Genomic DNA, 26208 nt, shown 5'->3' on the forward strand with positions numbered 1-26208 from the left:
CCACTGTGCCCAGCATGTGCCCTGTTTTAAGTGTATCTCCTGCTGTAGTCCGTTATATGTGCGCATCTCTTCTGTATTTACTGTGTACCTGCTCTATGCTGAGAAAAATGTCTTTTCAAAACTCACACTCTCCCTTAGGAGAGAGAGGTGGCCACATGAATGGAGAATGACTGCATAGCATGCTGAGGGCTGTGGTAAAAGAGGCTGAGTGGTGAGCTGCCAGGTACGGCATTCTTCCTGTGCAGCTGACATGGTGCCTGACACATGTCTGCCTGACCAAAGGGGCAGAAGACTCTTCTCAGGGAAAGTTCTGTTTGAGGTCTTCAGCAGTTCAACAGCTGGGGAAAGGTATTCCAGGAGCGAGTGAGTTTGGATGCGATGTGCATTGGTGGTGTGCTTGAAGTAGAGCAAACGGGGTGGAGGCAAATGAGCCTGGAAAGGAAAGAGATGGGACAGGATCCTACCGTGGAAGAGTTTTCTGTAAGCAGTGGGAAGCCACAGAAGGATTTTAAGTGGGCCACTCACATTGTGTTTTATTTTGAGACAGGGTCTCACAGTCACCCAGGCTGGAGTACAGTGGCATGATCAAGGCTTACTGAAGCCTCAACCTCCCAGGCTAAAGCAGTCCTCCTGCCTCAGCCTCCCGATTAGCTGAGAGCACAGTTGTGTAAAAAAATTTTTTTTTGGTAGAGACAGGATATCCCTATGTTGGCCAGGCTGGTCTCCAACTTTTGGGTTCAAGCAAAGCTCCCGTCTCAGCCTCCCCAAGTGCTGGGATTACAAGCATGAGCCACTGCACCTGGCCTATTTGTGTTTTAGAAAAACAACTGCTGGGCTGGGCGTGATGGCTCACCCCTGTAATCCCAGCATTTTGGGAGGTCGAGGCCGGCAGATCACGAGGTCAAGAGATCGACACCATACTGGCCAACATGGCAAAACCCCGTCTCTACTAAAAATACAAAAAAATTTAGCTGGGTGTGGTGGCATGCACCTGAAGTCCCAGCTACTCGGGAGGCTGAGGCAGGAGAATCACTTGAACCCCGGGGGCAGAGATTGCAGGGAGCCGAGATCGTGCCACTGCACTCCAGCCTGGTGACAGAGTGAAATTCTGTCTCAGAAAACCAAAACAAAACAAAACAAAAAGAAACAACTGCTGGAGAGATTGTGAGGGATTAGAGGGAGCAAGACAGGGATGGTGGTTGGGAGAGCAGATGCTATATACACCTGTGTCCCAGAGGCGGAAAGGGTCATCAGCTGGAGGAGTAACCGCCCTCTCTTCTCAGCTGTTTTGCTTGCACTCGTAATTGGTATAAACTGAGGGAGCAAATGTGTGTCCTCTTATTTACATTGCCTAGTAAGTACCCAGGTGTGCAGTGAGCATACAAAGCATCAAAACATATTTTTGTTTGGCTGAACTCTGGCTAATTAGAAACTAGAAGGAGCAGATAGCTTAGAGATTTAAAGTTGGACTAGGAAGAAGTTGACAGGATGGATTGGAAGACAGCCACTTTAGGCTGGGTGCGGTGGCTCGTGCCCGTAATCCCAGCACTTTGGGAGGCCGAGGTGGGTGGATCGCCTGACGTCAGGAGTTCAAGACCAGCCTGGCCAACACAGTGAAACCCCATTTCTACTAATAATACGAAAAGATGAGCCAGGCGTGGTGGCAGGCACCTGTAATCCCAGCTACTCAGGAGGCTGAGGCAGAATTGCTTGAAGCTGGCAGGTGGAGGTTGCAGTGAGCCAAGATCTCGCCACTGTACTCTAGCCTGGGTGACAGAGCGAGACTCTGTCTCATTTAAAAAAAAAAAAAAAAAAAAACACTTTAGAGAGCCAAGGAGAGGGTGTCTGGGTACTTAGGGCAAAAGCCCAGTTGAGGAAATACTAGGTGTGACAGCTAACTGGGGATTTTAGTACTCCACCTGGGAATGGAACTCAAACTTGAGCTAATAAATTGAATCTAGAAATCAGCCCCAAGGCTAGAGAAAGTGCCTGCCTTGCTCCTAGTGGAAGCTATTAGAAACTAAGAAGCCAACCCTGTGTGTCATGGGCCAGGTTGTGCCTAGCTCCATAAGGAAGCTCTGCGTTGTACTTAGCCTTGAGATTCCCATCCTTAGATGATGGGGGCACCCTGAGATTATGTGAAGGAGGGCAGAGAAAAACCAAGACCAGGGTCAATGACATGGACAGCAACAAGCAGAGCCCCCATGGCATTTGTAACAGAGGTGACCCTTTGTAACTGTAGCCCAACAATGTTTCCATAAGACAGCCATAGATTTGAGCCAAATCATTTTTTGATTCATTTATCCAATAAATAATTATTACCCCCTAGATGCCAGTTACAGATAGTTTATTCATTGGCAAAAGGTGGAGGTATGATAGCCAGGAGGGAAATGTTCAGCCTTACTGTCGATGTCATATTCCACACGCAGACAAAAGGCATGTCCCATGAAGCAGGCATGGGCTGTGGCTGAGTGTGCTACATAAATGTGCTGATGACAAGCATCTTAACTTTCACTTAATCGTGAAGTTTTTTCACCCACTGTTTTTTTGTTTGTTTGTTTGTTTGTTTTTGAGACAGTCTCGCTCTGCCACCCGGGCTGGGGTGCAATGGCACGATCTTGGCTCACTGCAACCTCTACCTCCCGGGTTCAAGCGATTCTCCTGCCTCAGCCTCCCGAGTAGCTGGATTACACGTGTGCACTAGCATGCCCAGCTAATTTTTGTATTTTTAGTAGAGACGGGGTTTCGCCATGTTGGCCGGGCTGGTCTTGAACTCCTGACCTAAGATGATCTGCCCGCTTCAGCCTCCCAAAGTGCTAGAATTACAGGCGTGAGCCAGTGTACCCAGCCTCACGCACTGTTTTTATAAGTATCCCCCTCAATTTGTGTTCTCATTGTCTTCGGAAATTCAAAGGCTTGTTGTTGTTGCATGTTTGCATCCAGAGTCCAGGACTGCCTGACTGGGAGTAAATGGAAATGTGAGTTGCATCTTGCCTAATGAAGCTTATGTGACGACAGACCTGCTTAGAGTCTGCATGTGTCCTTTCCATGGCCTGCTCTAAATCTTCCTACTTTCCTTTACCATCCTGTCCTCATATACAAACTGTAACCCACTACCCATATCCTGTGGCAGACTACAGCTCACATTAGCCATTGAATGCAAATGAGCCTCAATCAAAGAAGAAAGGAAATTAAAATTTACAGTATGTGTCTTCTCCGGTTGGCCTGAGAAGCCTCCATGACTCTCATAGCTACTTATTGCCCTTGGCATGCTGGTATTTTATGTGGGCAGGGTGAAACTGGCTGTGGTCAGGGTGAGACTTGAAGCTTTTGATTTGTTCCCTTATTTTGAAAGGGTTAAAAAGATGTTACATGTTTTGGTGTAATTTTAGTACTCGTATTAATTTTGTCACATCTCTGTAAGCGAGGATGAAAAGAGAGTGCTCAATCACTGTTACTAGATCTATATTCTTGCAGAGAACAAGTCTTCAAAAGGCAAATTTTGATGACACTTGGGTTTTTTTCCCCCTTTTAATTTCTTTTAAGTAACAGCTTTATTGAGATAGAATTCACCTACTACCAAATTTATCCTTTTAAAGTGTACAAGTCAGTGCTTTTTAGTATGTTCACAGAATTGTGCAACCATCACCATTATCTAATATCCGAACATTTTCATCACCCCTGAAAGAAACCCCACCCCCATCATCAGTCACTCCCCATGCCTCCACACCCGCCCCCCACCCACAGCCTGTAGCAATCAATATTCTATTTTTGCCTCCGTGGATTCTCCTGTTCTGAATAATTCATATCAGTAGAATCATACCATTTATGTGGTCTTCTGCATTTGGCTTCTTTCCCATCACATACTGTTTCCAAGGTTCATCCGGGTTGTGGCCTGTGTCAGTACTTCGTTTCTTTTTATTAACAAATAATATTCCATTGTATGGATATGCCACTTATTGTTTATCCATCAGTTGATTGACATTTTGGTTGCTTCTACTTTTTTTTTTTTCTTTGAGACAGGGTCTTGTTCTGTCACTCAGGCTGGAGTACAGTGGTGCAGTCATAGCTGATTGTAGCCTCAACCTCCCAGGCTTGAGCCATTCTCCCACCTCAGCCTCTCCAGTAGCTGGGACTACAGGCATGTGCCACCATGCTCAGCTAGTTTTTTGTAGAGACAGGGTTTTGCCATGTTGCCCAGGCTGGTCTTGAACTCCTAGCCTCAAGTGATCCTCCTGCCTCGGCCTCCCAAAGTGCTGGGATTACAGGCGTGAGCCACTGTGCCCAGCCACTTCTACTTTTTTGCTATTATGAATAATGTTGCTATGAACATTTGTGTAGAGGTTTTTGTGTGGACATGTGTTCCTAGTTCCCTTGGGTATATACCTAGGATTGGAATTGCTGGGTTGTAAACTATTTTATCCTTTTGAGAAACTGCCAATTGTTTTCCAAAGTGACTACACCATTTTTCAATCCAGCAATGTAGGAGGGTTCCAGGTTTTCTACAGCTTCACCAACAGTTATTGTCTTTTAAATGCTATTTCTTCTTTAGTGAAAAAACTTCTTTTATGCACATCACACACACACACACACACACACACAGACTTATAATGGAAAGCCAAAAGTCTCCAGCCCTGTTTCACCCCTCCTTAGTCCAAGTCCCATTCCCAGCAAACCATCTGCCTTTTTTGTTTTTAGTTTTTCCAGTGACTATCATTATAATTCCAAAGATTTCTTGATTCATTCATTATTGTTTTTTCTTCTCTTTTTATTATGAAAACTTTCAATTATGTATAAAAGCAGAATAGTATAACCAACCCCCTGTACACATCCCCAGCTGCAACAACTGTAACCCATGACCACTTTTACCCACTGTTTTTTGCTTTATCAGTGTTAGATATCATACATTGATTTCCCTGTTGAAGAAAGAGAATTTACCTAATTTATTCTATCACTTCCAAATTTTTATAGTAAATTATTTTTAGTTCTTCTATTACCATTGTAATTTTGATAAATCCCTAAACCTTGTGTTCTTGTTCCATCCACCGTGGACAGTGTTATTTAACTGCCCTCTTGTCCTTTCAAGCTGGAGATAGCAGTGCCCACCTCTCTTTCTTTTCTTCTGCTTTCACCTCCCAGCCATTTCCAGCTATCGCTCTTATATTGTTCAGTGGATAGCAATTTATAGTCTGTTCTCTAACCATCATCAAGTCTTCTGTGCTTTGTCTACTGGTTGGTTCTAAGACTTGAGAATCAAGAGAATTTACATTATTATGACTTTAAATATCGTTCACTGTAGAGCCATGTGGTGTACTGAGGATGACTTCTTTTTTCTGTGGATTCAGTATAACAATCCTTGTGCCAATGGGGGAAGAACGTTTTAGACATCCAGTTGATACTTTTTCTGTTCAGAAATATATGGTAATCCATAACACTCATGCACCCAAGGTGTCTTATTTACATCTTGTGTGGCCTTGTATTCTTTAATTATCTTGTGCGTTATGTCCCTAACTCGAGAGGGAACCCCTCGAGGGGGAAGTGGTCTTTCCTGTTTTGCTCCCGTAGCATTTATAGTCTCTTGGTAAATTAAATTGATTTCCCTAAAAGTTGCAAACCATAATTTCATTTGTCAAGTAAACATAGCCAATACATTAAATGCCATTGCTGTTAGATTCTATATATACTTTATTTTATGATGAGTTATAAATATATAAATATTTAAAAAATAAAGCTATTAAAAACTCATAAATTAAAATATTCAGCTCGAACACTTTGAATATTTCTCTCTCATGATCGTCTTTAGCCTTTCCAAGAAGTCTTCCAACGTACTCTGGTTGGCTTCCTTCACAGGACAGGAATTCTGCAAAAGAAACATTTCATTAGCTTGCACTGGTAAGCATTTGTCTTGCCTGCCCATCAACTTGATCAAGCCTACTCTGGCACTTGTCACCTGAACACTTATAAAACCAAGGCCTCCAGTCTAGCCTGACTGGGAGTCATCTCTATCACTAGGCCAGCAGGTTTTGCCTGTTTTGGGTGCATACTACTTACACTTCTAAAACTGGTTACTGTATACCATTACCTATCTGCTTTCGGGGTGGGCGGGGCGGGGGGGGGAGTGCAGTCTCTGCAGAGGTGTGTCACAGCTAGGTGCTTGCTCAGAGGGTGGAACTTGAAGGTGCTGGCGCAGACCTGCCGGGTGCTCTACTGGACCTTCTGCATGGCTGCCTGGACTGCTGAGAGAGATTCAGTCATGTGGCCCTCCTGCCATTAAACAGCAGCACTGCAGCACAGCAGCCCTAAAGGTGGGAAGGGTTCCAGATGCTACCCCCAGGCCACTGCTTCAGTTTGATTCTCAGCTCTACCATTTATTAATTGTATTGCTTAGGACGTACTACTTAATTTATAAAAGCTTCAGTTTCTTTTGTAAAGTTGGGACAATTGTTTGCCTACTTGCCTGCTTCATAAGATAATGGGGAGAATTAAAAGAGAGAACATGTGTTGTGCCAAGTTCCTATCCCATGACCTATCCCATTGTCTACAAGGTGATAGGCCCAGAGAGGGGATACATGTCCTTGTTCTCCTCTAAAGCCAATTAATTCCTCCACTCGATATTAGATAACATCCACTCTGGGCTACAAGGACTTCTTCCCCCTAATGATTCTTCCTCTTTCTGCTCTCTTCAGTTCTCCCTGCTCCACCGGACCATTCCCCCAGGTGCATTAACATGCTGGGTATACCCCCAACCTCAAAAGAGCTTCCCTCACTCCATAACCACCCTGCAGCTGTGGGTCAGTTTCTCTGCAGCCTTATAGCTAAACATCTTCAAAGAGTGTTCTGCCCTCACTGTTCCTTCTTTGTCTCCTCTCGCCACCCCATCCTCGGTGAGCCCACTCCAGCTGGGCTTTCCTTCCTGCCTCTCCATTTACATCAGCCTCACCCGTGGCCTCCATCAGCCGAACCCAGGGGCCTTTCTCCGTCCTCACCTGACCTGGCCTTTCAGTACATTTGACGCAGTCGACCCTCCCTCCCTGAGTGTCCTCACCGGCTTCCTGGGGTACCGCCCGCTCTCCAGTGTTCTCCTGCCTCACTGGTCGCTACTCCTTAGGCCCTTGGCTGGATCCTCCTCTCCTGACCTCCATGTGTTGATCTCAGGCTCAGTCCTTTGATCTCTCCCTTTCTGTCATTCACTTTCAATAGTATCTATCTAAGGACTTTCCTTTTTGTATTGCAAGTTCTGACCTCTCCCCTAAGTTCCAGACTTTTCTAACCATCTTCTCAACACCTTCAGTTGGCTATCCAACAGCCACCTTACATGTACGATGCACCAAATTGAACTCTTGATCTTCTGCTCAGCCTCCAGCCCTGCCTTGCCCCCAGTCTTTCATCTCTCTGTAAACAGTACTGACCATCGCCAGAGGGGTTTGGGCAGGAACGAAGAGGTCATCTTTTCCTCCCCTGTATCTTACACCTTACAACTGATCTGTCAGCAAATCCTTCTGGTTTTATCTTTAGTCATATCCCAAATCTATTCACCTCGACTGCTCCCATCCTGTCCACGCCACCATCATCTCTAGCCTGGTTTACTGTGGTAGCCTCCCGACAGGCCATCTTGCTTCCATGCTTTCCCCCTTTCAGCCTATTTACCACACAGTAGCGAGACTGACCCTTTTAAATCACGTAAATCAGATCGTACAGTCTTTGCCTTGCCCAAAGCTCTGCAGGTGTTCCCTGCCATACTCGTGGTGGAATCTAAAGGCCTTGTGTGGTCTGCTGTCCTGGAAACTACCCTTCACTCACTCTGATCCAGCCACACTGGCCTTCCTACTGGTCTTTAAATACAGGAAGTTAGTTCATTTCCATCCTAAGGCCTCTGCATACCTCCTCCTCCTGCCCGGAGTGGTCTCCCTAGTTAGTCATGTGGCCTGCTCCCTCAATTCAAATATCTGCTCAGATAATGTCACCAGCTCCTAAGTCAGCCCCCTCCCCCATGACTTTTATGTTCTTTATTCCTGTGTTTTTCTTTGTAGCACGTATCACTACTGGGCATCATTTTACATGTTTGTTTTTCTAACTCTCCCACTAGAACATTCCATAGAACAGGGACTCGGCCTGCGTGTCTTTAGTGACACGTCCTCAGCACCTAGAACCACACTCAGCACTTGTGGAACTTCAGCAAATACTTATTGAATGAGTGAATGAATGAATGGGTTGACCAAGGGTGCTGCAGCTCCTAAGGAGGCGTGTTTAGAAGTGAGGCTGCTGTCCACCAGGAGCCATGCGGCCGGCTTGCCAGGAATACAGTGCAGCTTACCAAGCCCGCCAGGCCCCAGAGGTTCCTGTCGAGCCGTTTCAGGAATCGGATCAGCTGCTTGTGCCTGTGGAACTGCCGTCCAGTCGCACCCAGGCAGCGAGTGTCCTTCTCATGGTGGCTGTAGAACTGCCGGAGCACAGTCGCAGCCCTGCAGAAGGTTTCCTTCTCAGTTGTGTTCTGGAAAGACAAATGCCACAGATAGCAATGTGCCAGCTCCATTTGGAGGATGGGAGAGAGATTTTTCCTCTTGATTTCTTCTTTCCAGGAGGACAAATGGAGGTGAGTTTGCTCAACTACAGACCTGTCTTCAAGTATTCCACTGAAGGAAGGCTGCGTGCCACAGACATAAACCTCTGTCAGTAACCTCTCCCAATTGCGAACGCAGCAGCCTTCTCCCCAGAACCTCCCAGTTTCCTCTCTCGGAGGATTTTGCCGAAAGGGTACCTGAATAAAGTCACCCTACGAGGAGAAGGCACAGTGGGGACTAGAATGCAGGACCATCTGTCGCTACAGCCCACGTTCTGCATCTGTGTCTCTATACCTCATGAGCTATTCTGCTATGGAAGGTGCCCACATGAGCTCTCAGTCAGGTTCTGTTCTCGTTCCCAGAGGTTTTAAAATCCAGCTTTCCCTGGAAATCCTACATGCCTGTTGAATAAATGAGTGCACTTCCTTTGGCCTGGACTCTGCTGCTTTGGGCAGCACTCTCCGTTTGGCCCTCCCCATGGGAGGGGAGAGGAGAGCAGCCCATGGTCCAAGTGAGGAGCCAAGACATTTCCCCAGGCAGCAAGAGATAAGTGCACAGATCAGGGAAAGGTGTCCTGGGAGATCAGAGGAGGCCTGGGAGCAGGTGCCATTGAGCTGAGCCTTGGGCAGAGCTTCTGTAAGGGGTCTTTTGGCCCCAAATGGTGCAGAGTGAGAATCTCTTTGGAATGCCAGCAACTGTGAGGGTCTGGCCACATGGCTCTTCCTGGGGGCCCTTAGCCTTAGAGAAGGGAATGGACAAGAGACAAGTCAGTGGGAACCCAGGAGAGGGATTGTGTCTCAGTCTGAACCTGGCCTGGTGTGTCCTCTCATTTTTCACTGAAGAACAAAGATGCAGAACCTGGAGAGGGTTCTTAGCTTAAGCCCAGTTCCTTTATCCAGTTCAGATAAAGAAAGCTATCCCCAGCGTCTCCCCCGACATGCTCTGGTCCCTTGCTACTCAAAGTGTGGTCCGTGGACCAGCAGCATGGACATCACGGGGAGCTTCTTAGAAATGCAGAATCTCAGACCACCCCTGCCCCACCCAGACCCTCTGAATCAGAAGAACAGTGACAAGATCCTCAGGGGTTTCTGTCAGCAGCACTATCCAAGCAGCTTTCAAGTTCTTACAGTTACATATTATTTTTTTCTGATGATCAAGGTAACATATATTTACTATAAAGGTAATATATATTCAACAAAAATACATTCACTCATCCCACCAGCCAGAGGTAACTACTGCTGTTAATATTTTGGTAAATATCGTGACACTTTTAAAAATACTTTTTAAAACAGGGATCAACTGTTGATACTGTTTTGTAACTTTTTTACACTTTACATATACTATAAGCATTTCCTAAGCCCTTCAGTGGTATTTGAGAACATGGATTGAGAGCTGCATAGAAACGCATTGCATAGTGGTACTGTCATTTGTCAGGCCCCTATCGTGGCAGCTTTTTGCTTCTGTAAATAAGTGGCAGTGAGTAAACTATATAAGTCTTTGTGTTCATCTCTTATTTATGTAGGCTAAATTATAGGAATGCAGTTCATATTTTAACGTTTTTTTCAGGAAGGTCTACACCTAGACTGAGGCACCAGAATCCCAGGCTATAGAAGCTTCCCCTTTCCCCTGTGGGGCGTGGTGTCCCATGGGCAGAGCGGTTAGAAAGACATTTCCTTAATGAACTGACTGAGAGTCATTCCTGGTTCCTGATTCTAGTTGGAAATGTGAGAGTGTGTCAGTATCTTTGGGCTCTTGGAGCCAAGAAGCAGACCTCTCTGGGCTTTGTGGGCAGGTCGAGGCGGAAGGGACACGGGCTGGTGGGGGGCGGCAGGATGGTGCCTGTGTGTCTGGAGGTGGACAGATATACATGCTGCTGCAGAGAGAACAGTGAGATTCAAGAAGGCCAAAAAGTCAGCCCTTTGCTTCTTTTTCCACAAACCTTGGTGAGATTTTTCTGAAATGCTGGCTTGGAGCCTGGAAATTAAACTTAATTTTGACCCGTATATGGCCACATAGTATAGGAAAAAAACCCTCTAAAGATATTTTTCAAAGGACTTTCTAAAGGAAACAAGGATAAAATAAGAATTGAAAAGAGTGCATTAAGTGGAAAAACTTTAAAAGAATGCATCCTAAGGGCAGCTTTAGTGCAAGGCCTTAACATTTTAGTTGCTCTGGTATCGCAGCGAGGAGGCGACACTCCATCCCTGCCATGGCCCTGGACTCCTTCCACCTGCCTGTCTAGCTCTGGCTGCTGAGTGTGTCTGCCAGTGGCTCAGGGAGTGCACTTTGACAGCCTGGCTGACCTCACAGTTCAGAACTGCTTAGGGAGTGACTCAGAAGGAGGTCTATCCCTCCCGGGAATGTCAGGAAACAGCCACTTGGGAGATTTCTTCTGTGGCAGTGACTCTGTGAGAGTTCTAACTCGGTTCTTGACCAGCCTCACTGAGGACCATACAAATCCAGCCCGATTGGCACTGCATTCATTATCTCCCGTCCTGCCCAGGGTAGTCAGCTAGTGCTCTATATGAGAAACTCCTTCAAAAAACAGAGATATTTGAGGTTCATTATGGAACTCTCTGTAGAATTATGAACTTTAGCTCTCTTTGGTAAATAGGAAATAGCTCCAACTACTTGTCCACCCAAGAAACCCTTCATCGGCCAACCAGCTTGCTTCTTCCCACTTTGCTGTTCCTCAGACAGCCTTGACTTCATAGATACCCCGACAGGTGTCACCTGTGAAGCCCAGGACCTAGACCAGTGCCTTCTTTCCAGCAACTGCCAAAAGTAGAATGCCACCCAACTTGGAGATACTAAAATTCTTGTTCCCCTGAAGAAACAAAATCAATAGGCTGGATTTTGGAAAGATGTTTTCTTTGGGAACACAAAGAAGTACCTTTTCCTCTGCATACCACCTTTGTAGGTTTTTGAAAATAGCAACATTTCACTGTTCTGAAATATCTTAACATGTAAGTAAGCAGTGCTGAATCTTCGAGGGGAAGAAAAGAGTGGAAGAGTGAGATCGTGAACTCCAGGAGGATGAAGTTCGGGTAAGGCGAATGAGACGGGTAGGAGTGAAGGCAGGCAGTGGGGATGGTTCTAGGAGATGTCTCTGTGTGTGTGAGAGGGAGGTGAGTGAGGACTGAGTGAAGAGGGGAGTTAAGGACGGGAGGGCAGCAGTGTCCTGGCCTGCGCCCGGGGGTCTTCCAGAAACAGCCCAGATGGGTTGCCCCAGGCTTGGGATCCTGGATGGTTTGATCCTTTCCAACCCGGTCCCCTCCTTCTTAGAATCGTCGCTTCTCTGCAACCTGTCCTTGCTTTTTATCAGGGTTATATCATCTCACAATAACACTTTGCACTAACTCAAGAGCTGGATTCCAATCAACCTTGCAATCACCTTCAGAATTACTTTCGTATCTTCACATGTGGAAACTGAGGTGCAGAGAGGTGTGAAGATGTGCTGAAGGCCAGGCACAAAGCTAGTCAGTGGAAGAGCTGGGTCTAAAACCACAGGCAGTCTTACCTCCAGGCCTTCAGCCCTCACCCTTCCTCCAGGCCTGGCTTCTAGTGAGGTGGCCCTTCCTTTGGCTTTGTTAGAGCCTTCTCAGCAGTGCCACAGGCCTCCAGAGACCCAGTGCTCAACCCGGTGGACTCTTGGCTTCTAGTAAGAGCCATGTCTGTTGGAAGGACTTGGAGATTATATATATATGTGTGTGTGTATATATATGTGTGTGTATATATATGTATGTGTGTACACACACACACATATAAACTGTGGCCCAGGTGCGGTGGCTAATCCCAGCACTTTGGGAGGCCGAGGTGGACAGATTGCTTGAGCTCAGAAGTTTGAGACAAGCCTGGGCAAAATGGCAAGACTCCATCTCTACAAAAAAATACAAAAATTAGCCAGGCGTGGTGGTGCACACCTGTCGTCCCGGCTACTTGGGAGCCTGAGGTGGGAGGACAGCTTGAGCCTGGGAGGTGGAGGCTGCTGTGAGCTGAAATCGCACCACTGCACTCCAGCCTGGGTGACAGAACAAGACCCTATCTCAAAAAAAAAAAGCGTATATTTGCCCTTCAGAATCTCATCCTGTATCGGACTCCTGGGATAACATTTAATGAAATGAGATAGTCCAGATAAAGGCCTGAAGAGCAGTTTCCCTCATGAAGCAGGATGGGCCCTGTTCTACGGTCTGGGTGCCAGGGTGTGACCCTGCCCAACACACAGGGCTTCACTCCTGGCCAGATCATCTCCCTAGTTCGCATGGAAAGCAGGTAGTTAGGAGACCACTGTGAAATTGAGGCTTTGGGGCTTTCATTCTCAGCCGTGTGTTTCCATGAAAACAGGAACTGAAATGCACAAAACTATTGATACGGCTGTAGTCATGTGTTTGTCAGAGAAAATGCACTATCAGCTGTCAAATCTATCTCCTCCCACTACAGATAGAGGGGTGGGGGTGAGGCAGCACAGGAGGCAGAGAGGCGAGATGCCCAGGCAGCCCGAAGCAGGGATGTGCTGGACGCTGCCCAGCAGGATGGTTCCAGACCGAGCTGGAGGGGAGTTCGGCCGGCCAGAGCAAGCTGAGGGGCTCTGGACGGCCAGCCCCGGAACCCAGAGGGCTGTTAGGTGGCCAGGCTGTGGAAGAGGAGGGGCTCTGGCGATACCTTTTCTGTTGCCATAGGAAGTCTCTTAGACAAAATGAAAGCTCCCTCAACCTGTCATCTCAATATCTGTTTCTGTGAGAGTATTTGGTTTTTCCGAAATGTATCGGCCAGAAAAATTCTCTCATTCAACAGGCATTTATTGAGTGCCTCCTACGTTCCAGGCACTATGCCAACGCTAAGTAAAACCCAAGAGGGCTTTTCTTTGACCAGGATCTGAGTCAAGACTACAGCATGTAAGCTTTCTATTACACATGATCTAAATCAAGTGAAACCAGAAAGACCAAAACATGCTTAAGAGTAAAGATCAGACTTCTCGTTCTTTGAAAACATCTAACACCTTAGAGTTAATTTGGGCCCGCTCGTTTTCCATTAGACAAGTTTCTTGTTCAGACACTTGGGGATGGATCTCCCCATTTGCTAAAATAGACCGTGGGACGGCTTCTTACCTTGGCGGCAGCAAAGATGTCCGTTACGGTCAACTCGGTGCACAGAGTCTTGGTCCAGGCAGAAACGAGAGAGCAAGAGACAGAGTTAACCTCCAACTGGACAGAGAAGTCCTTGATGAGCATCTCTCACTCCCTCCAACTGAGGAAACTTCCTACAAACCCTCAGAAAAAAGAGGGGCAGGGGAGAAGCCTCGCTGTGTGCCCTGGGCTGCCACCAACCACCAGTTCCAGCTTCTCTAGCAGCTGTTAACATTTTCATGGCCTGGAAATACTGACAGCATCACCAGAACATCTGGAGAGATGGTGCCAGATAGGTACTCACCTTCTGCTCTGTGAGGCTGTTCAAAGTTTTGATGATCTCCTGTAAGGCGATATCGCAGTTGTGTCCGTGGACAAAGTTGCCGGCACATGCTAGCAGGAAGAACAGAGGGGGAAGCAGCTGGGAGGTGAGACCCATTAATAGGTGTCGATTTGCAGTGACAATGTGAGACAATTAGTTTATCAGGAGAAGCTAACGATGCAATGCTGACAAAGATATCTCTATATATAGATTTAAAATTGCTGAAACCGAGGGAAAATGGGTTTACATTGGAAATTTTCGTTACACCAGATTGTCAGTCACTTGGGGCCAATCAGCACCTCTCTTCCAGGAGAAAAAATGCCTCACAAACAGGTAAAATGTTCCTGTGAAATCAGACCAATAGGAAAATGAAACCTTTTTAAAAAATTAACTACAAAGTTTCAGCATAGGAAATTACACCATAATTTGCTCTTTAGATTAATCTTATCAGCTTGGGGCTGCTGCTGGCTTTTTGCTTTGCATAGAAGAGAGAGGCCACAGGTGTCCGAATTTGTTGTAATGCAGTCCTCCTGGGGAAAGATAGAGTAATATCAAGAAAGTTTGACTTGAAAAATATTTTAACCTGGCTTCTTCCAAGTACAGGTGGCATCTTGGAAACTGTCCTGACGTGGAAAAGCTGATCTGGGGCTCCTTCTCTGCGTAGAGGGAGAATAACAGGCAGACTCTCCTGCCCCAGCAGTGGGGGACAATGTTCTCCCAAGTTTAGGTGTTTGGAGAAGGACAGGTCATATCAGGTGAGGCCTAGTTTGGGTTCCAGCAGGTCCATAAGGTCCTTACCCATAAGGAAAGCCTTGGCAAGGTAGGTCTATTCTGAGGTTTCAGGAATAACTTTTTTTTTTTTTTTTTTTTTTCTGAGACAGGGTTTCACTCTGTCACCCAGGCTGGAATGCAATGTTGTGATCAGGGATCACTGCAGCCTCAACCTCCCAGGCTCAAGTGATGCTGCCACCTCAGCCCCCTGAGTAGTAGGTGTGTGCCACCGCACCATGTCTGGCTCATTTTTATTTTTATTTTTTGGTAGAGATAAGAGTCTCACTATGTTGCCTAGGCTCGTCTCAAATTCCTGGTCTCAAGTGATCCTCCTACCTCGGTCTCCCATCTGAGATTACAGGTGTGAGCCACCATGCCTGGCCAGGAATGCCCACTTTTTGAATGGAACCTAAACACATCCTCAGCTAATTAGGAAAAAGAGCTACAGTCTTACCAACTTACAAATCAGCTCTCCTAGTCAGTGCCCCACCACCCGCCCTGCTTGTTTTTTATTGAATTCATGTGGACACAATAAGGTGCTCATTGCCTTACCCCAGCAGTGAACGTAAGGACCCCACCGTTCACTCAGGTGCCTGGGCCCTGTGCGCAGCCCACCCCACCTCCCAGTAAGGGCTCACGGGCAGCAGGATTCTTGGGCCCTGCCTGCCCCCTGCTTTTCTCCCAGAACCTTCCCTTCCCTTGGTCTCTGACCTTTTTTCCCTATGAAATTCTTTTTTCTTTCTTTCTTTTTCTTTTTTTTTTTTTTTTTGAGACGGAGTCTTGCTCTGTCACCCAGGCTGGAGTTCAGTGGCGCGATCTTGGTTCACTGCAAGCTCCGCCTCCTGGGTTCACGCCATTCTCCTGCCTCAGCCTCCCGAGCAGCTGGGACTACAGGCGCCCACCACCTCGCCCGGCTAATTTTTTGTATTTTTAGTAGAGATGGGGTTTCACTGTGTTAGCCAGGATGGTCTCGATCTCCTGACCTCGTGATCCATCTGCCTCGGCCTCCCAAAGTGCTGGGATTACGGGCGTGAGCCACCGTGCCTGGGCCTCCCTATGAATTTATTCTGTGAAGATCATCTAAAAATGTGTGTTGCTAAGGTTTTGCCTCTGTTCCACCTCCCCGCCCGCTCCATCACCACCCCTGCCCCCTCCACCACCACCCCCGCCCCCCACACTCTGTCATCCAGGCTGGAGTGCAGTGGTGATCATAGCTTACTGCAGCCTCGAAATCCTGGGCTCAAGGCATTCTCCAGCCTCAGCTTCCCGAGTAGCTGGGATTACAGGCACATGCCACCATGCCTGGCTAATTTCTGTATTTTTTTTTTTTTTTTTTTTTTTTAGTAGAGATGGGATTTCACCATCTTGGCCAGGCTGGTGTCAAACTCCTGGCCTCAAAATGATCCACGCACCTCAGCCTCCCAAAGTGCTAGGATTATAGGCATGAACCACCATGCCCGGCCAAGGTTTGCCTCTGTTTTGGATCTTTTCTTCCCTTATTATTATTATTAAATTGACAAATAAATATTGCATATATTTATGCTGTATGATATGTTTTGAAATGTGCATATGTTATGGAATTGCTACATCAAGCTAATTATACAATACTTCACATATTTATTTTTGGTAAGAACATTTAAAATCTACTCTCTTTATGATTTATTTACTTATTTATTTTGAGGTGGAGTCTTGCTCTATTGCCCAGACTGGAGTGCGATGGCACAGTCTGGGCTCACTGCAACCTCTGCCTCCTGAGCTCAAGTGATTCTCCTGCCTCAGCCTCCCGAGTAGCTGGGATTACAGGTGCCTGCCGCCACGCCCAGCTAATTTTTGTATTTTTAATAGAGACAGGATTTTACCATGTTGGCCAGGCTGGTCTCGAACTCCTGACCTCAGGTGATCTACCTGTCTTGGTCCCTGCAAAGTGCTGGTATTACAGGTGTGAGCCACTGCACCTGGCCTGTCTTCATGATTTTTAAGTATACAAGACATTGTTATCAACTGTTGTCACCATGTTATACAATGGCTCTCTTGAACTTAATCCTCCCAATTGAAATTTTATATCCTTTGACCAACATCTTCCTGATCACCACCCTCCCAGCCCGTGGTGACCATCATCCTACTCTCTGCCTCCCTGAGTTTGGCTTTTTTAGATTTCACATATGCGTGAGATCATGTGATATTTGTCTGTCTGTGCCTGGCTTTTTTCACTCAGCATAATGTCCTCCAGGTTCATCCATGTTGTGGTGAATGACAGGGTTTCCTTCTTTTTTAAGGCTGTATAGTATTCCACTGTGTATATATAGTTTTGGATCTTATTGCAGTGCCTCAAATTCTATGAAGGAGAGAATCTGGATAATTGTATCAGGAGGTCCTTAGACCATATTTAGGATCCTTCCATTGGGACTGGGCAGCAAGGTTACCAAACTAAATGCAGTGGCTTCAGATGCCAAACCACCTGAGATGAGCCACACCTCACAGGTGAGGGGTATGGTTCCCCACAACACTGCCCTCTCTTCGGATGCCAGCTGCACATTCAGGGGTCCCCAGCCCACCCTCACTGCTGACTGGCTTCAAATCTGGGAGTTTCCACTACCCCTCAGGTTCCAGAATGCACTAGGATGACTGACAGAACTCAGGAGGGTGCTGTACGTAAGGCCACAGTTTTATCATAACAAAAGCATTCAAATCAGAACCAGCCAAAAGAGGAGACACAGGGGCGAGATGGAGGAGGGGCCCAAACACAAAGCTCTCATTGTCTTCCCCCTGTGGCGTCAGAGGCATCACCTTCTCAGCACTTTGACGTGTGACAAAATGCTATTTCCAAGCAGGGAGGCTCACTTAAGTTTTGGGGTCCAGAGTTTTTATTTGAGTCTCATCATATAGGTATGGTTGATGGAATCATTGGCCACTGGGTTGAACTCATCTTCCAGGTCTCCTTCTGGGAGGCCAGGCTGATATCACAGAACCTCAGTGGCGTGGCCAGCCCCTCCATGGTCATATTGTCAGCAAAAACTACTTAAGGCCCATCATGAGTCACTTCACTCGCATAAACTCTCAGGGCCCACCATGAATAATAAGATGCTCCTATCACTTGGGAAATCCCTAGGCATTTGGGGCTACCTCCTGGGAACTGGTGACAAGGACCAGCCACATTGTTTACTCCAAGGGTTTGTAGCTGGTGGGACCTCCCAAGAGCCAGGACAAAGGCCAGACTTCTTGGATAAAGTTTGATTCTTCACTGCACAAAGTGGAGGAGAGTTATGAGAAGAGCAGGAGGTTGCTTCCAAGGCAGGTGGGGACTTTGAATCCGATAAACTATTAGGTGGAATGAAGTAGAGCAGCGGTTCCAGTTAACACAGGCGGGAGCTCATCAAGCTGCGGACTTACAGGAGGGCTTCTGCCAAATAGGTTCTCAAGGAGAGTCGGGGGTGCAGAAGGGGCGCTGGTGGGGAGGGCGGGGTTCTGGGGTGTCTGGGGGGCAGTGAAACAGCCATTTATATGTCCAGCTGGTGTTTTTCTAAGCACCCACTAAACGGCAGACCCTGGGCTTGAGGCTCTGAGGGCAGAACTGGTGAGTGTAAAGGGAATATTAGGTGGGCACCTTTAGCTCAGAAGCAGAATCCAGCTTGTTTTGTTTGTTTCAATGGTGAAATGAGGCCAAAGATGAAAGGATAAACTGTCCAGAACATTCAAGAGTGACCAGGAGTCTCCCCAGAGGGCAGAAGGGGGGGATGGGCCATCTTCGCCGCAGGGACAGCACCACGGCAGCTGCGGGTGTGGCAGGTGGGTAGAGATGGGAAAGGTGGGTGCCTGCATTGTCAGGGACAAAGAGGAGGGCAGTGATCACCACTACCACCACTGTGAAGGAGTCTCCGAGCCTGCAGGGCCATGGGCAGTGCCTTGGCGGGGTGTGGTGGGACTGGCACCAAAGCTCAGGAGGGAGGTTGAAGACTGTGCTGTCTCTGGGTGTGTCGGTCACAGGCCCCTTCGCCTCCCTGTGTGAGAGCTGAGAACCAGCGCTGGCCCCTCCATGGATGCAGAGTTTTTCCTTCAGGCCCTGGAACGTAGCAGTTATGAGCACTGGGTTTGGAGTCCAGCAAACGAGCCCTTGTCAACTCTGTGACCATGGGTAGATCATTAACTCTCTCTGGGTCTCGATTTTCTCACCTGTGAAATGGGAATAATGTGGCTCTTCCTTGTGAGGAGCAAGTGAGCGGTTCCATGGAAAGTACTTGGCATGTGTCATCCAGAAAGGGGGTCTGTTAACAGAGGCTGCTATAGTACACGGGGGCTAAGAGAGCAGATGCTGGGTCCAGGTGGTCTGTCAGGGCTGGCTGCTGAGCCTCCTGGCTGTGTGACCTTGGACACGCTACTCAGCCTCATCTGTGAAATGGGGGTCATAGCTGTCCCTGTCTCATGCAGTTGCTCTGAGGAATGAATTCATTTAAAGTTTTCAAGTATTTAGAATAGTGCCTGGCACACAGGGAGTGTGATGGTGATGATGACAACTTATATCTTGAGTTGCTGAAATGACTGATGCTTCATCTATCAGGCAAGCCCAAGTCTGGACAGGGCAGTGGAGATCTGGCCACACGGGCCCTCCGCACAGGTTCCTCCTGGATGTGCCTCCTCCGTCTTTGAGTTGCCGTCCTTGTTTCTGGTGGGTCACGGTCTCCACACTACAGCCCGCCTACTTTACCATCTGGATTCATTACAGGGAACAGACACAGCTGTGGGTGCTTTAGTCAGGAAAGGATTTCGTGCAGGAAAGCAGGTGCTTATAAGAATGTCAGGAGGGCTGGAGTGGTAGGCTCCAAGCTGGGCCCAGAACCCTAAAGACCTGACCCACTCAGCGAGCCACGCCTGAGGCTGCAGTGCCGGGATCCCAAAGCTGCTGCCTCCGCTGACCCCCTACACTGTGAGTCTGCTCCAGGAGACCCCCAGTCTGACCTCCACACCGTGAGTCTGCTGGAGGACACCCCTAGTCTGAATGACCAGGTACATGGTATCTGCCGCCCTCCCCTCCACAGCTTGTCAGCCTTCATCTAATTGGAGAAGCCAGCTACTCGCTTCAAAGGAGTCAGAAACGTGGCACTCAACTAGGAGAAAGGAATACAGGTCGCACAACGCAGCCCAGTCTCCACGGGCCTCGTTCATTGATGCTTGCTGTCCCAGCCATTCCTGTGGTCCCTGAGTCGGGTGAATCTCACCTCCCTCCTCTTCTGTCAGCCCTGCAGGCCAGCACCCAGGAGAGTGCTTTCCAACCCCCACAGGCTTAGTCATGGAAAAAGGTGAGTCTTCTCTGAGGGAGGGGCACTTAAGCAGAGTTAGGGATGAGCGGGTTTCAGCCAGGAGCAGGGGCTGCAGGGTGGGGTGAGTGCGGGCAGGGGACAGCGGGTGGAAGGCCCCGGGAGCACTGAAGAGAGGACGCCCAGGAGGCGAGCATGGGCCGAGGAGACCCAGCCAGAGCGTTGCAGGCGCCCATGACAGAGGCAGCTGGCACAAATCGGGTGGGATGGTGTCAGGGAGAGCTGTGGGCTCTTGAGTCATTTGGCCCAGCACAGTGTCCAGGTTAAGACCTGGTGTCCTGGTGCCCACAGGACCTGGCTGGTTCTGAATCCCAGCTCTGGGTGACCTTGGAAAAGTTCTCCTGTCCAGGCTTCTCTGTAAAACTGGGCTGATTACAGGGGCGAGGGAATACTATAGAAGGTGACAAATATGAAGTGTTTGGTGTGGTGACTGTCATATCGCAAGCCCCCAGAAAATGCCAGCAATCACCATCACCACCACCATCATCATTAATAGCGCTTGGAAGTGACTGAATGAGGGGGTGAGGGAGAGCAGGAAGTCTCAGGTGGGCCCAGGCCTCTGGCTTGGGGAGGAGGCAGGGGAGAGGGCAGGCGGCGGGTGGGAGCCACCAGCTGAGGGGCTGCTGCGGGCCATGCTCTGAGAACAGGGGAGGGTCCAGCCTGCAGGCAGTAGACATGGAGGATGACTAAGCCACAGGGAAGAACACAGTGTTGCTGAAAAAAGTGGTCCCGATTCAGACCCCAAGAGAGAGTTCTTGGATCTTGCACAGGAAGGAATTCAAGGCGAGTCGTGGAGTGCGGTAAAGAAAGGATGCAGAAAACTACTCCGAGTAGGGTGTCCTCAGAAAGCACGAGCAGGAATGCCTCGTCTGCTTAAAGCTTGTCTTATATAGGGGCCTTGTCTATACAAAAGCCAAGCTACGTTATGTCTACGTGCGGGTGGGCTGACAGTGTCACAAAATTTAGTACTTTGTTGATTTAAAGAATGTTTTATCCTTGGCCTTTTAGTGAGTAAGTACATCAAAGCGTTACTGTAACTAGTTTGAAAGCATATATTGTTACGAGACATCAGGACACCCAGACTTTCTGCCGTTGTAGGAGTTTGTCCTTGTGGGCGTGACTGAACTGCTTCCTTGGCGTAAACATCTCATGACCATGGGTAGTGACTGGCAAGGAATATGCCTAGCTAGTTTTCAGATGGAGTTGATTTTAAAATGGTGTCACCCTGGCTCTCCTCCATTCCTGTTGACCTAACAATATGGCCAAGGGGTGAGAGAAGACAGGGGACGAGAAATGAGCGAGGGCACTCCTGCGACACTGGAAGGTGGTGAGGCAGGGTGCAGAGTCCAGGCGTGAGAGAGGCCCAGAGAGGAGGAGCCGTGGTCAGCGGCAGCGGTGTTCCTCGTAGGTGAGGCTAGATAAGGGCGGACATGTGTTGCTGCATGGAGGGGAGTTGATAATCAGTGACCTCATGAGATGTCTGAGTGCAGTGGGGGCATAGGAAGGGGCTAGATGAGGTGGAACTCAGTATGGGCATCTGGGAGGGCAGCTGTGTTGGGCTGCAGGCTGCGTTGGTGGTTGTCAGCTGTGTTCTGAATGGGACGCAATCAAGCACAGGCTGCCCCAGCTCAGCGAGCGGCAGCTCCGTCCTTGCAGTTGTTCACGCGCAACACGGGAAGACCTCACATGCTCACATCCAGGCCACCCCAAAGCCTCTCCTTTCACTGATGTGACATCTTGGATTGGTGGTGGTGGGGAAGGGGCGAGAGTAGAGATGGAACAAAATTGACAAAATTGGCCATGAGTTGCTCATTGTTGACGCTGGGCAATGGATGCTTGGGAGTGACTTTTGTGTATATTTGAAATTTTCTATAATAGAAGATTTTAAAAATGTAATTGCCTAGCAAATGTAAATATTAACATATATGCACATTTATATATTATATATTTACATATATACTTTATGGATTATATAATGTACTATTTAAGTAAATAATATATACGATAGCAGTATAATGTATACATATATCTTACACACACGCCCCTCTCCAGTCCTCCACTACCACAAGCACCGTCGCTCCCCTCCCCACCAGCATCTCTGCAGGAGCCTTGGCGCTCATCTCCCTGCTCCGCCCTCGCCCTCCGTTCCGTTCTCCACACAGCAGCCACGGTGACTTTGTTAAAATATGAGTCAGACCACATCACTCCATTCCACTTAGAGTGAAGCCCAGTCCTGGCCTCTGAGGCCCTGCTGGGCTCCTGCTGCCCTTGCCGTGGCCTCTGCTCCAGCCCGAGGGCCACCCGTGAGTGCTGGGAAGGGCATCCCCAGCTCGCTCCTGCTCAAGACCTTAGCACCTGCAGTTCCCTTTCCCTAGATGACTTTGCCCCCATCTGTGCATGGCTGTCCCCTCCCCTTGTTTCATCCCGATCTCTGTTCGCATCTTATCTCACGGGGAGGATTTCTCCAACCTCCCCGCATAACACAGCGCCCTCCCTGTCGTGCAGCCCCGGACTCTTCTATTTCCCACGGTAGCAGTTGCCACCGCCCGACACACTGAGTGTTCTCTTGTTGGCTTATTCTGTCTCCCTGCTAGAAGCAACCTTGTTTTGTTTAGTGGACCCCCAGCACCTAGAGCAGGGTCTGGCACCCAGGCGAGGCCTCAACCCGTACTTGTTGAATGAATGAGTGGAGCTCCATTTCCGCGGAGCCACTGAGACATGGCTGAAGTAACAACACTAGAAGTCAGGGGACACAGCTGGGGCTTGAAGCTAGGGCTAGTTTCACCCTGAGCCCCCAGCTATATGTTCTGCCTGTGTCCCTGAGAGGGGAGGGGATGAGACCCAGAGCACAGATGCATGGAGGGCCCCATCCAAGGGCACAGGGACCGAGGGGAGGAGGGGAACGAGGCAGGCAGGCAGTGGCGTAGACTCCGCTTTGCGGAGCTGTGGGGAAGTAGCTCTGCAGGCTGCTGGCTTCTCTTGCCTTTCAGAAGCAGGTGGAAGGTCCTTCTCCCAAGAGAGGCAGAGCTGCTGAGGAGGCTGCAGGAATGCTCCATCTGTCCCCATAGTGTTAATGTCACTTCAGCCTCAGAGCTAGATGGGCGGCCTACCCTTTCCCTTCCCACTCCCACTGGCTCCTGTGCCCTGGCAGGCCAGGGCCTGGTGAAGACCCCCAAGAAGGCAGCACCTTCCTCTGTCTTTGGCAACGCAGGATCTGATTGGTCCAAGAGTGCCCAGCCCATGGGAGGAGCGGTGCCAGTCCTGTCTGGCTGAGGGGCTGCCTTGCAGGCCCCTGCAGACCCCCACCTCCCCTCCCGAGAGGGCCGGTTCCCCAGGGAGGACTTAGGCTGGTCTGAGGGGTGCTGGTGCTGGTCCAGCCGGGGGATGCTGCAACCAGGTCTCCTCACCGGCCTGTCTCGGTCCACATCCTCCATGGAGCAGACATCACGTTCATGTTCTTTTTGCTTTTTTAAAATGAAATTTATCCTTGTCTCCCATTGGAAAATGAATGCATGCTCATTATAGAAAATGTGGGAAACAGGTCAGAAGAAAGAAGAGTAAATAAAAATTGCTTTTTCCAATGTGGCGTCACCACAGCTCCTCTGGCACAGGGCCCTGGGCTGGGCAGGGAGTTGTGGACCGTGTGGCCAACAGGCCATCAGGCTGTGGGTCTACAGGGGATGCCATCGGTGGCTCAGGCCTTCCTCCCTTGAGGGTTTGGGGAAGTGGTGTCCAGCCCCCGCACACTTATCCATAGTGATGCAGAGAGCGGAGCTGATGAGAGTTGCTATATCTAATTTTGGTGCCTGTGTCACCTCTGACCACACAGCAGCGTCTGCCCCGTCAGGCAGCACATGGCTGGGGGTGTTTCTGAACGACGCTGTGAGAGAATCACTTTCCACAAGAAAAGGTATAGCGGACGGGAAGGGAGAGACAGCAACAGAAAGTGAGGTCGTAAGTAGAAAATTGCTTCTGGGATTTCAAATGGCTTTGTCATGGGGCCCTCCCTTGCTGCCGAGAAATCAGTTGATCTGGGAAAGTTTGTTGCACACCCTTGCCCTCTTGCTTTGGGGTGGAGCTGAGAAATGAATGAAGATAATGGGGCTTTATGAGTGTGGGGGAGGACAGCCACCAGTCCTAACCCCAGCTTGGACCCCTAGAAAGGCCAGATAGGAGCTGGCCAGAGTGTCCCTGGCCAGGCTGTCCTGTCTGGAACATAGCCTGGCCCTAGCCGGGCCTTCTTAGAAGAGAGGCGGGCAAAGTGGGAAACGGGTTTGGAGTGTGTTACAATGGGCCAGCTAGATGAAGGTCATAAGCAGAAGACATTTCTCTTTGACCATAATGAAAAAGCGATAAGCCACCGGGCCAGGTGAAGGCCAGGCTTCAAGCTGCTGCCTCGGTCACAAGGAAATAAGATGCGGGCCTGGTCGTCCTGAGGCCTGCTCCTTCTCGTCCTGCTCAGGACAGGGGGCCAGCCTCGGAGAAGCCCGCCAAGTGACTGGGAGCATTTTCTGACACCTCATCTGAGCAGCAAACTGAGGTGTTTGGTGCCGAGTTCACCGGAAACTCGCATGTGTCTCACTTCTCACTTAAGCCCAGCCCCTCTTCCAGTGAAACCTCCTGCGCTGGGGTTCCCGAGGTGCCAAGGGGCTCCCCGCCCTGGGCCCCATGGCCAGCATCTTCCTCCCACTCACCAAGCACTCTTCTCCCTTCTCAACCCCCTTCTCTCTGAGTCCTGCTGAGGGCTTGCCTTGTTTATGAAAGAACTTAGGCCACGTGGTTAGAGAAAACTCCCAGCAAACACCGCCAGGGGTCAGTCCCCAGGGAGGCAGGTTCCCAGCCACAGTCGCAGTGCTGACACCTACCTTGATCTCTCTTCCTTTCTCATTCCTGACAGGGCCTCCTCCCTGTCACCACCAGCTGCAGCTCAGTTCTGTGGCTCGGTAAGGCGTCACTCATCCCTGGAGAGCCCCGTGCCCTCTCCAGCCCAGGGCACACTGCCAGTGACCACAGGTCCCCCTTCCTAGGGAGCAGCCTGGAAGGTGTGAGGGACAGGAGCTCGGCGGTGGCTGAGGAAGTGGCGAGCTGCAGACCCCTAGTGGGGCCTGGGACGGCCATCCACACTGTGCACCTGCCTCTCAGGCTGTCCTGAATGTGTGGCTCAGAGCACGGCCTTGGAGGATCCCGAGGAACCCTGCCCCACATCAGCCTCAATTCCAGTCTTTGTTCTTGAGGGAGTCACGTGGAATTTCACTGGAAGGGTTTCCCTCTTCTTTCTGGATAGGCAGGGCAATACTTTGGCTGGGCAGAGAGGACATGGGTCAAAGATGATGCTACTGGGAGATAGGTTGCTAGGTCCTGTTTACAAAGTCATTACCCTCTGTAAATATCCTTCCAGCCTTAAACCCTAGGCTCTGGATGGAGAAGAATGCCGAGACCCTGACTCCCACCCGCCTCCCCTGGCTTCCAAGACTCTCCCGCCCTCTGCGGACGCAGCCACTGCTCACCTCCAGAGGGGAGGCCCTCCCGAGGGAGGACATACAGCTCCCCCAACCTGACCTTCTGTTGTTTCTACAGAGTTCTTTCGGGGGCTAAATCTTGAGTGCATGTGGTGTCTTGGTTGTCACTAGCCCAGGTGTCTGCTGTGGGGTGGCCCCCCGCAGGTGTTTCCTCAGCAAATGTGGCAGGACTTAATGGGCTTGGCACCAGAGAGCCGGTCTTGTCTCCTGCCGGGGACAGCCTGCTGGAGACCCAGCTCTTGCACCACCACCCTCTTCATCCCCCCAGTCTTCTCTTCTCTGGGCCAAGTGTCCCCTGCCCCCTGCACTGTCAGGTTTGCCTTCTTCCCTCGCCTCTCCCTGGGGAAAGTGAGTGGTTCTGGAGTAGCCGGCTGCCGTCATCAGCCCCCTGGCCAACTCCCTGCCACGTCCTCTGCTGTTGCGTGAATGACACAGCCGTAAGCAGTCGAGGGCAGCTGCCTTCAGGGACTTCTGAGCATCACTGTGGTGTTCCCATGGGGCTCTGGGCTCCCCAGGGAGGGCGCCTGCCTGTCACTACGAGTTTGAGACTGGTCCTTGATGACCATCACCCACTGCAAAGACATCCCATCCTGGAGT

The 26208-nt window shown here is 49.5% G+C and overlaps 1 protein-coding gene across 2 annotated transcripts; it reads right to left on the reverse strand.

Annotated features, from left to right (window-relative positions):
* Positions 1–5667: 5667 nt before the first annotated feature.
* Positions 5668–14459, reverse strand: IL4 (interleukin 4). 2 transcript variants are annotated; one of them, XM_032156464.2, is made up of 4 exons: positions 13992–14459; positions 13670–13717; positions 8315–8491; positions 5668–5860 (listed from the first exon to the last, which is right to left on the reverse strand). In XM_032156464.2, the coding sequence occupies exons 1-4, from the start codon at positions 14124–14126 to the stop codon at positions 5759–5761; spliced, it is 462 nt and encodes a 153-aa protein (XP_032012355.1). In that variant the 5' UTR covers positions 14127–14459; the 3' UTR covers positions 5668–5758. The 2 variants fall into 2 exon arrangements, with proteins under 2 accessions (XP_032012355.1, XP_032012356.1); XM_032156465.2 differs by lacking the exon at positions 13670–13717.
* Between the last annotated feature and the right edge of the window lie 11749 nt (positions 14460–26208).

Source organism: Hylobates moloch, unplaced genomic scaffold, assembly GCF_009828535.3.
Source record: "Hylobates moloch isolate HMO894 unplaced genomic scaffold, HMol_V3 SCAFFOLD_6, whole genome shotgun sequence".
NCBI lineage: Eukaryota > Metazoa > Chordata > Mammalia > Primates > Hylobatidae > Hylobates > Hylobates moloch.

What these genes read in the sequence shown, in the direction of transcription:
- IL4 (XM_032156464.2), bottom strand. Translation starts at nt 14,126, where the DNA reads ATGGGTCTCACCTCCCAGCTGCTTCCCCCTCTGTTCTTCCTGCTAGCA. An exon ending in ACAGCCTCACAGAGCAGAAG is followed by an intron (nt 13,718 to 13,991) that starts GTGAGTACCTAT and finishes GCCTGGACCAAG; the next exon opens with ACTCTGTGCACCGAGTTGAC. An exon ending in ACATCTTTGCTGCCGCCAAG is followed by an intron (nt 8,492 to 13,669) that starts GTAAGAAGCCGT and finishes TTGTCTTTCCAG; the next exon opens with AACACAACTGAGAAGGAAAC.